We start from the raw sequence: 18,020 nt of genomic DNA, 5'->3' as shown, positions 1-18,020 counted from the left end.
ACACGTTATAAAAAACTGAATGTTTACAAGCAACATCTCTTAAGAACCATCCGTGAAAATCCCATTGCATCCGGATGCGGTTTTCACGCAGCCCCCATTCGCTTCTATGGGGCCAGCGTTGCGTGAAAATGGCAGAATATAGAACATGCTGCGATTTTCACGCAACGCAAAAGTGATGCGTGAAAACCACCGCTCATGTACACAGACCCATTTAAAGGAATGGGTCCGAATTCCGTGCGGGCGCAATGCCTTCACATCACGCATTGCACGGAATTCTCGCTCGTGTGAAAGGGGCCATAGTCTACATGCAGCTCAGCTCCATTCAAGTGAATGGACCTGGGCTACAATACCAAGCACAGTCTCTATGCAATGTACAGTACTGTGCTTGGAAAGCTGCTTCAGTGAGGGCCGAGGCCTCTTCAAACAGCTAATTGGCAGGGTTGCGGGAAACTCTCCATGCTGTCTCAAAAATGGGTTCCTTCATTAACCGAGCATATAGACAGGTCCACAGTCCGCAGCAACGTCTTTTGGCATTGCTAGTTTCCTAGTGACCCGACATGAAACTGGGGGAACTATCTGCAGTCTGCCCTGCGGACCTACAAAGCACCCAGGTCTGTCTGTTATCTGTCAGTCTGTCTGTTATCTGTCATAATCCCGTTATTACAGTAAAGTACACTAGGGTTGCATCCTGGAGCATAATGTACCAGCATACAGGAGTACGCCAATACAGAAGTTTACAATAAAGTTTGAAAATACTAATTGCATAATGTGATTTGTAAATAATGTTATAAAAAAAGTCTACAAAAATAATAAAAAAATATTATTTTGTATAAAACACACTATTAGTCACATGACCGTAATAACCTGAAGATTTTACTTATCGGGTTATTTATAAAAAACACACCAGAATTGTATGTCCCATGTGTCACGTGATCAAGTGACATCATGCATGTGGGACACATCAATGCTGCAGCCAGTCATTAGCTGCAGCAGCCACGTGACCCGTATTTCACCCCGATGGTGATGTGAGAAGACCTGAGAGCTCTAGCAGCACTCGAGGAGCGAAGGAGGCAAAACCCAGCAGTGGGGATCAGGTATATAGGATTTCCTTCACTGATCCGGCTACGCTGGGGGGTGCAAAAGCCCTTATAAGGCTATTTCAGGCTTGGTCATTAAGGAGTTAATACATCAGTGTACATGAGCTACAGAGATCCATGCACATGGCAGTAGCATGGACACGCACACTGTACGCTGGCACTGGAAGACCTCCTATAAGCAGAAACACGCACACTGTACGCTGGCACCGGTATGCCCCTACAAGCATGAACACGCACACAGTGTATACTGGCACCGGTAAGCCCCTACAAGGATTAACACGCACACTGTATGCTGGCACCGGTATGCCCCTACAAGAATGAACACGCACAGTGTATTCTGGCACCAGTATGCCCCTACAAGAATGAACACGCACACTGTATGCTGGCACCGGTATGCCCCTACAAGAATGAACACGCACATTGTATACTGGCACCAGTATGCCCCTACAAGAATGAACATCCACAGTGTATACTGGCACCGGTATGCCCCTACAAGAATGAACACGCACAGTGTATACTGGCACCGGTATGCCCCTACAAGAATGAACACGCACATTGTATACTGGCACCGGTATGCCCCTACAAGAATGAACACGCACAGTGTATACTGGCACCGGTATGCCCCTACAAGAATGAACACGCACAGTGTATACTGGCACCGGTATGCCCCTAAAAGAATGAACATGCACACTGTATGCTGGCACCAGTAGGCCTCCTATAAGCATGAACACGCACACTGTATGCTGGCACCAGTAGGCCTCCTATAAGCATGAAGACGCACACTGTATGCCGACACTGCTACATCCCTCTAAAAGCATGAAGATGCACATTGTACGCTGGCACTGGTAGGTCCCCTATAAGCATGAACACGCACACTGTACACTGGTACGCCCCTACAAGCACACTGTATGCTGGCATCAGTAGGCCCCCTATAAGCATGAATAAGCACACTATACACTGGTACGCCCCCTACAAGCACGCACATGCATGCTGTACACATTGGCACTGGTACGCCCTACAAGCATAAACACGCACACTGTTTGCTGGTATCAGTAGGCCCCCTATAAGCATGAACACGCACACTATACACTGGTACGCCCCCTACAAGCATAAACACACACACTGTATGCTAGCACCAGCAGGTCCCCTATAAGCATGAACACGCACACTGGTACGCCCCCTACAAGCATGAACATGCACAGTGTACGCTGGCACTGGTACGCCCCTACAAGCATGAAGAAAAAAAAAAGAGACAATGCAGCAGCACCCTGCAAATCAGATAAAGTACAACAATGCCATAGTCACAAAAATAATGATTACACAAATTATGGTGCTAATGCTACACTTATTTATAAAGTGAGATGCTTGGCCAATGCATTTTGTACAAAACCATCTGAGCCCGTCTGCCGAACGTCAAGGCGATCTCTGTTAGACGGGTCCTAACACTAAATACTACCTGTTATGCGCCATAATGACCGCCATAAAATTCAGGGAGTGTTGGATCCACATGCATGTTGGGTCCACTCAGCCTTTTTCCATTTTTTGTGCCATAATGGCCTCCATTACAAGGGATGCAGGTACCAACATGCATGCCGAGCCCACTCTATACCTTTCCTGTCGTGCACTCCTGATTAGCCTGTCTGCCCCATAGGCTGATTTTAATTACTTTCAGTATAAAGCTGCAGCCTGCTCTCACTACATTCATTGGAAGCTGTCTAGCACCAGGAAGGGTATAGAGTGGGCTCAGCATGCATGTTGGTACCTGCATCCCTTATAATGGAGGCCATTATGGCACAAAAAATGAAAAAAGGCAGAGTGGACCCAACATGCATGTGGGTCCAACACACCCTGAATTTTATGGCGGTCATTATGGTGCATAACAGGTAGTATTTAATGTTAGGACCCGTCTAACAGAGATCGCCTTGACGTTCGGCAGACGGGCTCAGATGGTTTTGTACAAAATGCATTGGCCAAGCATCTCACTTTATAAATAAGTGTAGCATTAGCACCATAATTTTTGTAATCATTATTTTTGTGACTATGGCATTGTTGCACTTTATCTGATTTGCAGGGTGCTGCTGCATTGTCTCTTTTTTTCCGCTAGGTCTTTGCCATGGCAGCGTTCACACGTGCGCACTGGGAGGTGCTGACTAACCCCCTTTTTTTTGCAGACCTACAAGCATGAACATGCACACTGTACGCTGGCACTGGTACGCCCCTACAAGCATGAACACGCACACTATACGCTGGCACTTGTATACCCCCTAGAAGCATGAACATGCACACTGTACGCTGGCACTGGTACGCCCCTACAAGCATGAACACGCACACTGTACGCTGGCACATGTATACCCCCTATAAGCATGAACATGCACACCATATCCTGGCACCCCTATAACAGTGATGGCGAACCTATGGCACGGGTGCCAGAGGCGGCACTTAGAGCACTCTCTGTGGGCACCCGCACCCTGGAAAAAGTCTATGGTGTACCAATATGCCTTAGACTTTTCCTGCAATTCATTCAGCGTAGGACGCACTATGAACAGCACAGGCAGCACACTGAATGTAGGCAGGATATTATAGCTAAATAATAAAGTACATGCAAGATAGACTATACTGACTGTAATATTCAGGGTAAATTGCTGTGTTGGCACTTTGTGATATATAATTAGGTTTTGGGTTGCAGTTTGGGCACTCGGTCTCTAAAAGGTTCGCCATCACTGCCCTATAAGCATGAACACGCACACAGTACACTGGCATGCCCCCTACAACCATAAACTGGCACTGGTGGGCCTCCTATACGCATTGCTCTGTCAAGTTCAACCTTTTACACTTAGAAACCCCATGAAATTTAGAAAAACAATGTCTTCCTATATAATTTTGGACAATTGGGGGTACAGTATGGGCATGATAGGCTGCGGGTGCCTTATTACACATTCATACACTGCCAACCTATAATAGTGAAGTCTAATAATAAACCTCACTTCTGAGGCAAACAGGAATTGTACAGAGGATGGAGAAAATGGAGGAGCTGGCGCTTCAGCTCTGTGAGCACATGAGAGGGGTCCATGGTGCACCTCCACCCGCTCTCTTACAGAGGGCGCCACCTTCACACCCTGCAGGACACGCACGACTGACTGCTCTCCAGAAGTGCCCTCCATTCCACCATTAGCCCATCCACTTCTTCCCTTACATTAATAAGCCAGTGATGAATGGAGGGAGCGGTGAAGCATGAAGGAAGACATTAACACTCTCCCCCTGCAGGGCCACACACACACTCATTAGGAAGACTAATATATGATGATCCGCCGCCCCCCTCTCCTGTCAGCCCCTTCACATCATTAGCTCAGGCGAATTGATTAACCCTGGGACATTCTGCTCAAGGCTGAGAGGCAGCAGCAGGAAGTGAGGGGGAGAGGAGCCGCGCGGTGTCTTCTGGGAGATGTAGTCCCGCCGGTTCGCACGGACTGGAGGGAGATGTCAGAGCGGACTGCATTTCCCGGCAGCACCTGGGAGCGTCACTTGCTGGATCGCAGCCTGTGCGCACAGTTCTGTCCATTGTATTGTTTTGCTGGATTTTCTTCTGCGTTTCGGAGCACAGTTGTGTTGTAGAGCGCCGAGTATGGGCGACGAGCAGGAGATCATGTGCAAGCTGGAGAGCATCAAGGAGATCAGGTGAGGACACTCAGGTGCATTGCTCCTTCTAATCTCTGCACAAGGACTGGACAGAATGGAGCTTGTAAGGTAGTGATGTGTGCACCTACCTGCACCGAGGTGACATCGTGTACCTGCAATCAGCTCCTTCACTGAGCCCAGGCTTACTCCTTTATTTCATGTATTTATTCATTATTATTTTTATTTATTTACTATCTATTAATGTATTTATTAATTTCGTTTATGTCTTTCTGCTTATTAATGTATATTAATTTCTATTTATTCCCATTATTATTTCTATTTATAGTTATTTGTGCATTTATTTTTTATGAATATTTACTTTCTATTCATTAATGTTTATTATTTTAAATATTTTATTTATATGTTTATTTATTAGTTTATTATTTATTTTGATCAATGTTGATTTCTCAGGCCTAATTCAGAGCATTTTCTGAAAAATGAGTCTAAAGCCTCTTTCATGCCAGTGATGTGTCAGCATCTGTTCAGGGAAAAAGCATCAGGTTTCTTTCTGCGATTTGAGTTTTTTTCTGTCCATATTGTATTCGGATTGCATGCGTGAAGAAAAACGGAATACTGTAAATCAACCGTCAGTGAAAAACGCATTGTATCCAGATGCCTTCTTTTTTTTTTCCACACAAGCCCCAGTCACTTCCGTGGAGCCAGAGCTGCATGAAAAAACACACAATATAGAACACGCTGCGTTGTTTTTTTTGTGTTAACGCAGAGATGATGCGTGAACAGGCCAATGTGCACGGCCCCATTGAAATGAATGGGTTAAGATTCAGTCCGGATCTGTTGACTACACACATCCGGATGGAAAGAGCCCTAAGGGTGCATTCACATGCTGCGGATTTGGTTGCAGAAATTTCGATAACTGAAAACCAGTCGCATTCAGCTGGATGGGTCTTCCCGGAAATCCAGATGCTTCCTGCTAAAAACAACCCGATTCCAATGAATGAATTCAATAGGTCTGTTTACGCATCATATCTGCTGCGTTCAGGAAAAATCCCAGCATGTTCTATATTGCGCGTTTTTCATGCAGTTCTGGCTCCGTAGAAGAGAATGGGGCTTGCGTTAAAAACGGAAAGCGTTTACATGCAGCAATCACTTCTGCTGTGTGGGAACGCGGGATCAGCGCTGTGATCCTTTGTCCTCTTAGAGAATCATTGGAGGTCTTTTACTAAGACCGGATTTTTACGCCAGTCTCAGATTCCCCCTACGCTGCTGTAAGATTTGTCTAATTTATGAGGAAGGGTGCACCTCATCATAAATTAGGCGTATCTACGGCAGTCTGTGCACCTGGCGTGCAAGTCACTGCAGCCAGAGGATGGTTTTCGCCAACATTTATGCCTGTTTCCAGGCGTGAAAAACCATCAGTGATCGTCTCCTATACAATAATGAAGCGGTATTATAACGTACACTATGGGGGAGATTTATTACGTCTTTATGACATTTTTCTGACAAATTTGGTTTTCGCTTTCTCCGACACTTTTGCCACTTTTCCAAAAAGTGCGCAGGAGGAGGCAAGCTGTGTGACCTTTGTGGCACAATTCACTTAATAACACGTGGAGCAGAAAAAAGCTGCACATCGGACATGGGTCACAATTATTACACTAGGTTCACACAGTGGATTTTGACCGTTTTTGCTTCGGTTTTTTGGTTTAGCCCCATTGAATGGAGCTAAACCGCCGTTTCCCATTGTGTCCATTCAGAATCTGCTTCCAGACATGGCCGTTCTTGGTGTGATCTGGAAAGCCACATGTAAGTAATCAGCGGCCGCATGAACGGCGGTATGGAGGTCCATTGAAAACAGTGGGAGGTGGTTTCAGCTTTTGTGACTGATCTCACACCACTGCAGGACAAATTAGGACCATGGGGAGATTAATAACTCTCCCCCTATATACTCTAGGAATAGGGAGACACAATTGCCAAGCATCTAAAAACCTTTTGTAGGAGAAACTACCTTTGTTGCCCATAGCAACCAATCATAGCACAGCTTTTGTTTCTAATAATGCTTAGGGAAAATGAAAGCTGCGCTGTGATTGGTTGCCAAAGACAACAAACAAGACCTTTTAATAAATCTGCCCAAATAGTCAGTTAATTGAGGGCGATTTCAGTAGTGCAGTTTCACCTCTAAGGCCTTATTGTATCTAAATACCATTATGTATTATAAAGAGTAAAAATACATTGATGTGTGGGAGAATTCACTTAATGGGTTAAGTCACTTCAACTTAAGGCTCCTTTCAAACGAGCGAGTACAATGCGTGACGTGAACACATAGCGCCCGCACTGAATCCTGACCCATTCATTTCAATGGGTCTGTGTACATGAGCGTTTATTTCACGCATCAGTTCTGCATTTTATAAACGCAGCATGTTCTATATTCTGACCCCATAGAAATGAATGGGGCGTCAGTGAAAAACGCATTGCATCCGGAAGCAAGTGCGGATGCAATGCGTTTTTCACTGATGGTTGCTAGGAGATGTTGTTTGTAAACCTTCAGTTTTTTCTTATCACGAGCGTGAAAAACGCCTCAAAATGCATTGCACCCTCGGGGGAAAAAAAACGGAACAACTTAACGCAATCGCAGACAAAACTGATTGAACTTGCTTTCAAAATGGTGCGAGTTTCACTGAACGCACCCTGAACACATCCGGACCTAATCCGCCACGCTCGTGTGAAAGAGGCCTAAAGGGGTTAATTCTTGACTGGAGCAATGGGGGAGTATATTCACTTGTGTCACAATGCAGCCAGTCAGGGGATACTCACCCCTTTTCATTGGCTTCTGATTGTCTGTTGTACGTAGACAATGGCTGGAAGCCTTTGCTACGGGAGTCAAGAGTCAGTGCATCCGGGACAATGGAAGGCCCTCAATGCATCTGCTTTCACTGATTAGTATTCACTGCCCATTATGATGGCTATACCAGAGTCAGCTGGAATCGCCTTCAGTTTTATGTATGTGCATATATTTTACATAGTCGTCTATACATCAATTCCCATATATCCTATTAGGTCATATTCACATAACCTAGTAGTGGCAAAATGTATCCAGGACCTTACTGCACAGCAAATCCTATAAAATGTTAATTTTCAGGTATTTTGAATGGAGTTCTATCATTAAAGGGGGTTTCTGTTAGAAAAAGTGATGTACTATATTGCTGAAGGTGGTCAAATAGCAGTATGTACCTCACAGGTTCCCTGCTTGCTCCTGTACCGGTGCTGCCCAGTCCCCTGCCCCTCTCCGCTTTCTTGTTCTTCCATTTGGGGGGTACTAGGACTCTTTGGGGGAGAGAACACCTTAATCGGCGTGAGGAGACTTATCGGCCATGCATGCTCATCTGGGATTCTGGGAAGAAAGGGATGCAAATGAGCTCTTATCAAGCTCTGCCTCCAAGGCCACCAGATGTGGGGCAACTATCCTATAGGTCAATGTTTGACCCTTTAAATAGGCCTTGAGACAGGACTCAGATATTAAGTAAGCCAGCACCTCATCTGCAGACAGATTTTTTGGGGTGGTCCAATGGACTTGGCAGCGGAATGGTGAAGGATCTGTGCGAGTAATGCTTTTTTATGCTTTAGCAGCACCCGTCCACATGCAGCAGAAATTTCTTTGCATAGGGTAAAACTGGCAACAAATCCATGACCTCTGCATGTAACAAATATGGATTTTGGTGTGGGTTCTTGGTAGATTTTCCACCCTGTGTGACAGTAACCTTATGCTTTCCTTACATAAATGTGGAAAAACCTCATTAAAAGGGTCCTCCTCAAGTTAAACTCTAAGGCCCCTTTCACATGGGCGAGATTTTCGCGCGGGTGCAATGCGTGAGGTGAACGCATTGCCCCCGCACTGAATCCGGACCCGATCATTTCTATGGGGCTGTGCACATGAGCGGTGATTTTCACGCATCACTTGTGCGTTGCGTGAAAATCGCAGCATGCTCCTCTTTGTGCGTTTTTCACGTAACGCAGGCCCCATAGAAATGAATGGGGTTGCGTGAAAATCGCAAGCAAGTGCGGATGCAATGCGATTTTCACACACGGTTGCTAGGTGACGATCGGGTATCCAATCATTATTATTTTCCCTTATAACATGGTTATAAGGGAAAATAATAGCATTCTGAATACAGAATGCATAGTACAATAGGGCTGGAGGGGTTAAAAAAATAAATAAATAAATATTTTAACTCTCCTTAATCCACTTGTTCGCGCAGCCGGCATCTCTTCTGTCTTCATCTGTGAGGAATAGGACCTTTGATGACGTCACTACGTTCATCACATGGTCCGTCACCATGGTGATGGATCATGTGATGAGCGTAGTGACGTCATCAAAGGTCCTATTGCTCACAGTTAAAGACCGAACAGATGCCGGGCTGCGCGAACAAGTGGATTAAGGTGAGTTAATTTTTTTTACTATGTTTACTATGCATCCTGTATTCAGAATGCTATTATTTTCCCTTATAACCATGTTATAAGGGAAAATAATAATGATCGGGTCCCCATCCCGATCGTCTCCTAGCAACCGTGCGTGAAAATCGCATCGCATCCGCAACTGCTTGCGGATGCTTCCGATTTTCACACAACCCCATTCACTTCTATGGGGCCTGCGTTTCGTGAAAAACGCAGAATATAGAGCATGCTGCGATTTTCACGCAACGCACAAGTGATGCGTGAAAATCACCGCTCATGTGCACAGTCCCATAGAAATGAATGGGTCGGTATTCAGTGCGGGTGCAATGCGTTCAACTCGCGCATCGCATCCGCGCGGAATACTCGCCCGTGTGAAAGGGGCCTAACAGTCTGTCCTTTCAGATAGACAGGCCATCAATATATGATTGGTGGGGTCTGATCCTTCCCAATCACATGAATGAAGAATAGCCATCAGTGTTTTATCTCAACAAAATACCTTTAAAGTTTTATCCCATGGAAAGTATTATTATTCAATGCATTGGGCATTGCCTTGACAGTATTATTGCAATATGCATCCAATAAAAAAAAAAAAATATATATATATATATATATATATATATATATATATATATATATATATATACTTTTTTTTTTTTTTTTTACTGTACAGGGTACATTATATTTTCCTGTCTGGTCGTGTCCCTGCTCAGTGGTGGACTAACATATTAGCTTTCTTCCTAGTAGCTCAGTGCCGTAGTGATCTCATAGTGAAGTGGCCCAGACACCATTCATTCATCCATCCCTACTTCTAAATTCATAGAAACATATAGCTATATCTCTCTAGACAGAGAAGGCAATTGTGGAGGCATTGTATACTATCTTTTTCTCTGGGACTACTGTATATGTGAGGGACTATGATCTATGCAGGGGGGAAGGGGTTAACAAGAGATTTGCAGTGCATTCTGGGAGATGTAGGTGCTTGATGAGCTGCTGCCCAACCACAGAAAGGCAAGCAAGCCTTCTAGATATGTTCATAAAAAAACTGTTTCAAAATAAGCTATAGGGCTGCAGGTGGCATCAAACACGGCCTCCTTGCTGAGACGCCAGCACGTCACTGGCTGCTGTCTACATCAAATGACAACCAAGCCAAAGAGTGTCTAAAGCAGCCTGAACCTGCTGACATGGTATCTGTGAAACACAAAAAGGAGAAAAAAAAATTGTGCAAATGGTGCTTGTGCAAAAATGTGCAACTTCTTGATGCTCCCCCTTCCCCATAAGTCTGCCTTCAGTGCCTTATATACCATTTAGCTTCCATAATATACATACCCTAACTAGACCGCATGTACGGGTTGTACTGTGTGTGTGGTCAACACTCGGACTATGCATGTTTGGACAGCTGCAGATTTATGTTCAGGCTCTTTTGGTCTTCTCCAACAGTAACAGCATGTGGTAGAACTGCTTCAACATTGTGTAACGCTGCAAGTATTCGGTACCATTCCTGCTCTAGTTCATTTATTCTCCAACTGGGTTTATTTACAACAAGGGGTCTCGGTGGTTCCAAAATGTGAAAATGTTTAAAGCGGATATCCAACCCCTATAATGACCCCCCTAATGCCCGAGCCCTCATATAGGTTATACTTACCCTGCTCCCCGGCTCCCGCGCCACTTCTGATCCCCGCACGGCCGCAGCTGCATCTTTTGATACGGGAACGGGGCTCGTCTCCGTCGCAGCCTGCTATTGGAGGTCCACCGATTATCCACCCGCCACCCTGTCGCGGGATGTTTTGAACCCTGCGATGGGGAAATGCAGCGGTGGCCGTGCAGGGAGATCAGGAGCGATGCGGGTGCCAGGGAGCAGGTTAAATATAACTTAAATGAGGGGCCCGGGCATTGGGGGGGGAGGGGGTTCATTATACCCCTTTAATTGTGGGTGAAGGGAAGCATGGCCATGGTGCTCTTTTGGCAGTTGTGCCAGGCCACTCATTAGAGCAGTAATACCAAACTGGCGACCTAGGGTCATATCCAATCGACGTGTCTGATCTGCAACATTCAGAGAAAGTCAAATTCATATTGTGCACCTGCTTTCCCCAGTGCAATGATCTATGTATGGGCGTTTTTATATACCTGTGTTCTTTTAGTGTCCTCCAGAAAAGATCAAGAATGTTTTTATCTTTTCCTTCTGCCATAAAATATTTGGAGAAACTACTGGCCACTAATACAGCTCTGAGATTGTATGATTCTTCTCTTTGACCTTGTTGTGGCTGGAGGCGATGTGTGTACCTTTGAGACCTTTACTGGGTTAGGGTTGTCCCACAGTCGTAATTTTTCAGCTATCCATAGAATAGGTAATAAATGTCAAGTTGATGAGGGGCCCTCATAATCATTATAATGGGGATGCCGAGTACCCCAATTCCTCCTCGCTGCACAACCACAATGAGGAGAAGTTTGAAGGGAGCAGCAGTCGTGCATGCCCACCATGCCTCTATTCAAAATCTATGGGAAAGACTTTGAATGAAGTGGCGGTGTGCCTGCTCGACTTCTGGTCCAGGCCGTTGGGCCATCAAAAAACAGATTAATAACAATAAGGAAAGTAGTGTAAATCTTAGCAAGTATAGATTGTATTTCCTTAGCCCAAGATGTGACAGACATTCACCTGTTAATAATTTGGTGCACTTTGCTCCAACACACTTCAGATTAGTATTGGCCTATGAAATGCTAGTTTTAATACATCCTCCCCAGTGTGAGCTCAGGCTTCATCCAGGTGACTATGGTGGGAAGCAACTTTATTATGATCCATCTATTAAGACCTGGTCTTTCATAGGATAATTGCAGCATTGTTTGTTTCTTTAGGAACAAGACTCTTCAGATGGAGAAGATAAAGGCTCGCTTGAAGTCAGAGTTTGACTCTCTGGAGTCGGAGGAGAGGCACCTGAAGGAGTATAAGCAAGAAATGGATCTTCTACTTCAGGAAAAAATGGCTCATGTAGAAGAGCTGAGGCTTATACATGCTGATATCAATGTGGTATGTGCTCTACTTCATACATAGCTGCATACATACACTGATGGTTTGTGAAAGAAGACCTCTTCATCCATACATGTAGGCCTGACTGCTGGGACTTGCACAAAACTGGGATGTGCCTTTAGAAACTGAAGAGAAATGCGGGTTAGCCACCCATACATGTGCATGGCACGTAACCTTGAATGATCCGTAAATGTCTACTAATAGAAACCCACTTTAATGCATGTTATATTACATAGACCAGTGACCTCTTTTTATGGACAGGTTTCTATTTCTTTTTGAGCCTAGCTATGGACCGCTTTAGGAAACCTGCATTTTAAGAAAAGTTTGCAGGAATGTAAAAACGTTCATGAATATAAGCCCACTTTACCAGAGCTCCCTTTGGCGTTGCCCCGGACGCCTATAAGGCAGTAGAGCGAAACAGGACTCGTCACGATTACCTCACTGGGACCTCCTGTGTCAGATCTCGCGAGATGACGCAGCGCGGGAAGGCACAGTGAGGCGTTCGTGACCGCCTGTGCCGGGAAGCCACAAGCTGTGATGGAGAGAGGTAAGTATTTATTTTAATTTTTTTAATGTACCCTACCCTAATTGCAGATGTACTGGGGGCACTATGGGGGTGGGGGAGGAGCAGAGAGAGGAGGACCAAGGACATCATACTAATAAGAGTGGAGTGGCCATTATATTGATAACAAAGAGGGGGCCATTATATTGATAACAAAGAGGGGGCCATTATATTGATAACAAAGAGGGGGCCATTATATTGATAACAAAGAGGGGGCCATTATATTGATAACAAAGAGGGGGCCATTATATTGATAACAAAGAGGGGGCCATTATATTGATAACAAAGAGGGGGCCATTATATTGATAACAAAGAGGGGGCCATTATATTGATAACAAAGAGGGGGCCATTATATTGATAACAAAGAGGGGGCCATTACTATTAATAATACTAATACAGAGGGGGCAGGGTGGATTTGATTTAAATCAAAATGATTTAAATCACTAGTCAGTAAGGCTTGATTTAAATCATAGTTTTCTACACAAAGACTAATTCTTGCTGGTATAACTTATAATATGCAAGTAGATGAAGATTTTTAGAATAACAACTTTTCATATTAGTTTGATTAGGTTGATTATGCATTCATAGGTTTGTAGAAGTTAGGATTAAGGTATTTTTCTCAACTCTGTTCATGTTATAACATTTTTTGCTGTGAAGAAGAGGCATGTGATCTCTGCTGAGTCAAATTCAGTTTTGAGAACTGCAAAAGTAAACCAAGCATCTGTGATAATATCTTATAGGCAGAAACTGCCCAATAATCTTAGAAAAACCTCTGTAAGAGCATGACATTGTGAATGGATTAATAGAATTTATTTACCAAAAAACTTACACCTATAGAAACATAGAATGTTTCGGCAGATAAGAACCATTTGGCCCATCTAGTCTGCCCAATATACTGAATACTATGGATAGCCCCTGGCCCTATCTTATATGAAGGATGGCCTTATGCCTATCCCATGCATGCTTAAACTCCTTCACTGTATTTGCAGCTACCACTTCTGCAGGAAGGCTATTCCATGCATCCACTACTCTCTCAGTAAAGTAATACTTCCTGATATTACTTTTAAACCTTTGCCCCTCTAATTTAAAACTATGTCCTCTTGTAGCAGTTTTTCTTCTTTTAAATATTCTCTCCTCTTTTACCTTGTTGATTCCCTTTATGTATTTAAAAGTTTCTATCATATCCCCTCTGTCTAGTCTTTCTTCCATGCTATACATGTTAAGGTCCTTTTAATCTTTCCTGGTAAGTTTTATCCTGCAATCGATGTACTAGTTTAGTAGCTCTTCTCTGAACTCTCTCCAAAGTATCAATATCCTTCTGGAGATGGGGTCTCCAGTACTGCGCACAATACTCCAAATGAGGTCTCACTAGTGCTCTGTAGAGCGGCATGAGCACCTCCCTCTTTCTACTGGCAATCCCTCTCCCTATACACCCAAGCATTCTGCTAGCATTTCCTGCTGCTCTATGACATTGTCTGCCTACCTTTAAGTCTTCTGAAATAAGGACCCCTAAATCCCTTTCCTCAGATACTGAGGTTAGGACTGTATCACTGTTTTTATTTTCTGCTCCTGGGTTTTTACGCCCCAGGTGCATTATCTTGCACTTATCAACATTAAATTTTAGTTGCCAGATTTTTGACCATTCCTCTAGTTTTCCTAAACCCTTTTCCATTTGGTGTATCCCTCCAGGAACATCAACCCTGTTACAAATCTTTGTGTCATCAGCAAAAAGACACCCCTTACCATCGAGGCCTTCTGCAATTTCGCTGATAAAGATATTAAACAATATGGGTCCCAGAACAGATCCCTGAGGTACCCCACTGGTAACAAGACCATTTGATAAAAAAAAAAATCATTGATTTTTATCCACCCTGAGAGGGGGCCATTATAATATACAGGGGGGATAATATTATGGGGAATGGGGGACTATCTGTATGGCTTTAGCACAGTATTGTGGGGCAGCAGGATGACAGTGTTGAGACACCAGGAAGGAGAGGATGATAGTAAAGTGAGGAACCTACATTTTTTTTCTGTGAAATTCTGCAGAGACGAGAAGCGGCTGAAAGAAGGTATCATGGCGGTCTTATCTCTGAATTTTGACGTTGAGGAAAGTCTACATCACAGGAGATGTCACTGGATGGATGAGGTTAGGGCTGCAGTAAACGATTATTTCAGTAATCGAGTATTCTATCGATTTCTTTTTTACGATTAATCGAGTAATCTAATAAGAAAAAATCCATTAATAGACTGTTTTCCTTTATAAAAACTCATCAGACCCCCTGCCATCAGTCCCCAACACCCTTCGTTCCTCCTGTGCGATCAGCCCAAGTGCATCAGTTCCCCCAGTGCCATCAGCTCCCTTCCCCCAGTGCCTTCAGCACTCCCCCACCCCAGTGCCTTCAGCTCCACTCCCCCAGTGCCATCAGCCCCTCCATGCCATCCATTGCCATGTCTCCAACTCCCGCAGTGCCATCAGATCAGCCCCTCCATGTCCCCCACTCCTTCAGTGCCATCAGATCAGCCCCTCTATGTCCCCCACTCCTTCAGTGCCATCAGATCAGACCCTCTATGTCCCCCACTCCCCCAGTGCCATCAGATCAGCCCCTCCATGTCCCCCACTCCTTCAGTGCCATCAGATCAGCCCCTCTATGTCCCCCACTCCTTCAGTGCCATCAGATCAGCCCCTCTATGTCCCCCACTCCCCCAGTGCCATCAGATAAGCCCCTCCATGTCCCCCACTCCCCCAGTGCCACCAGATTAGCCCCTCCATGTCCCCCACTCCCCCAGTGCCACCAGATTAGCCCCTCCATGTCCCCCACTCCCCCAGTGCCACCAGATCAGCCCCTACATGTCCCCCACTTCCCCAGTGCCATCAGATAAGCCCCTCCATGTTCCCCACTCCACCAGTGCCATCAGATCAGCCCCTCCATGTCCCCTACTCCCCCAGTGCCATCAGATCAGCCCCTCCATGTCCCCCAGTGCCATCAGATCAGCCCCTCCATGTCCCCACTTCCCCAGTGTCATCAGATCTGCCCCTCCATGTCCCCCACTGCCATCAGTCAGCCCCTCCATGTCCCCCACCTCCATCTGCCCCTCCATGCCATCCATTGCCGGCTGTCCCCCTTCAGTGCCATGTCCCCAGCGCCAGTGAAATAAAATACTTACCTTTCCTGTAGGGGCGCCGCTCCACAGCTCCTTCCTCTTCTTCTCCGCACACTGCACTGGATCCTGACGTCACACAGCGTCGGGTCATAGTGCACGCTTACGTGCACTATGACCTGACGACGTGTCAGGATCCAGTGCGGCGCGGTAAAGGCCGTCGGGTGACCACGAAGCGGTAAGTAATGGCAAGCGCTTCACTTCCGCTCCGTGGTCACATGACACAAACGAATCCTCAATGCAAAAAATTTGCATTGAGGATTTTTTGGTGTCGAATTACTCAATTCAATCGAGTAATCGTTTCAGCCCTAGATAAGGTATGTGGTGCTGTATTCTCCTGTATATAATAATGTCCATCCACATATTTGTTTCACGGTAGGGTTGGGGGTGGATATAGAATTTGGCCCACCCTGCCGCATCCTGGCCCCAGACTTCAGGTCACAATGTGCATGTTCTGAATTCTGGGGGCTCACACCCATCTACTACATTATCTGTACTCGGAGAGTTATCACTGTGTTATCTGAGGTGTTACATAGGACTGCAGGTAACATCTACTACGTTATCTGTATTCAGAGAGTTATCATTGTGTTATCTGTGGTGTTACATAGGACTGCAATTGATCTACTACATTATCTGTTAAAAGGGGCGTGTCCACAGGCTGGCCCCGAGTGCTGGCAATCCACGCTACGCCACTGTAAGCTAGGAGGGGGATCAGATTAGGTCAGTACATGTTGGTGACACAGGATAAGGGTATGGTCTCACATTCAGGTTTCTTGATGCAGTTTGGGAATCTAAAATCATGATTGGATCATGAAAAGAAAGTATAAGACAGATATGATATATATTTTTTTTTATTCACTCCAAAACTGCATCAAGAAACTTGAACATGTGGCCGTACCCTTGTCATGTACAGCAGGAAACAAGGAAGTGTCAAGGCTCTTTGGCCTCATGCACACAACCCTATTTTTTGCCACATCTGATCCATTTTTTTTGTAGATTAGATGCGGATCCATTCATTTCAATATGTGCTGTCCGCATCCATATGCCTGTGTGGCCGTTCCGCAAAAAAGATGGCGCATGTGCTATACTTGTCCTTTTTATGGACAAGAATAGGCAGTTCGAGAATAGGGCCCTTGGAAAGTGCGGAACTCACATGGCTGGTATCCAAGTTCTGCAGATCCATGGTCTACAAAACAGATACGGTTGTGTTCATGAGGCCCAAGTCGCCTACTGGACCCTCACTTCATATTTTACACCATTATCAGAACCAGTCTGCGCTTAAAGGAAATGACTAGATACTGTATGACTTCATTCAAGTGCATTTGTAGAGATGTATTACACAGGTTTACAGCAGCTAGTACAAGTGTTCTGTGTGCCCTAGAGCCATGTGTCATGTACAGGTTATCAGGATTAACATGATTTTCTTTGGGGTGAAGATTAATAGCAAAAAAAAAAAGAGATAATTATAGTAACAGAGTGGAAAGGCCAAATGCCTCCTTAGAAAACCTTTGGCTCTTACTGAGAGCACTCCTTGGATCAGCGGGTGATATAATGTCTTTACACAGTTCTGTACTTTCCAACATTGATTAATTGATTGGTGAGTAGAACGCTTCCAATCATTTCGTTTCTAATAAAATGAAAGGCGTTATGTGATTTATAATTTTTTTTATTTTTATGAAGACTGCATGTTAAAGCGGACCTAAATATGCAGTTCTATCTAAGGACATATGGCAAGGATGGGTCTGTTCTTCTATTATTCCTAATGACAGAAAAAAATAGGGCCCTTTTATAATTAGGAGCCACCCCCTCGTGCTTCTGAGCAGCTTTGTCTCCGAGAATACCTAGAGCCGTGACATATATACTTTAAATAACTTTTCAGTTCTCTTTGATTCAAAATATGGCCCTTGTACTATATGTACGTATAGTGCTTTTGTGGTTAGAGGGGGGCCCGTCAGCATGATGTAGCTTATTGAACCAAGCCCAGAGTATTACAGCAGTACCTTTATTATTCTAATATGCTGCTGCTTTCACCAGAACAATGACTTTGTTCAAATATGTAAATGAGCCGTTCAGTGCAACAAGGGCTGACGCTATCCCT

General features: G+C 44.8%; 1 protein-coding gene across 1 annotated transcript in view; it reads left to right on the top strand.

Moving 5' to 3' along the window:
* Positions 1 to 4,612: 4,612 nt before the first annotated feature.
* Positions 4,613 to 18,020, top strand: part of ZC4H2 (zinc finger C4H2-type containing) — a 29,199-nt gene continuing 15,791 nt past the window's right edge. The window contains exons 1-2 of the mRNA XM_040442669.1: positions 4,613 to 4,772; positions 12,030 to 12,201. Coding sequence (XP_040298603.1) covers positions 4,720 to 4,772; positions 12,030 to 12,201 — 225 coding nt within the window. The 5' untranslated portion in view covers positions 4,613 to 4,719. The remainder of the gene's footprint in view (positions 4,773 to 12,029; positions 12,202 to 18,020) is intronic.

Source organism: Bufo bufo, chromosome 8 (genome assembly GCF_905171765.1).
Source record: "Bufo bufo chromosome 8, aBufBuf1.1, whole genome shotgun sequence".
In the NCBI taxonomy this organism is placed as follows: domain Eukaryota; kingdom Metazoa; phylum Chordata; class Amphibia; order Anura; family Bufonidae; genus Bufo; species Bufo bufo.
Note: the sequence above shows the minus strand (reverse complement) of the source record. Positions and strands in the feature narration are given on the sequence as shown.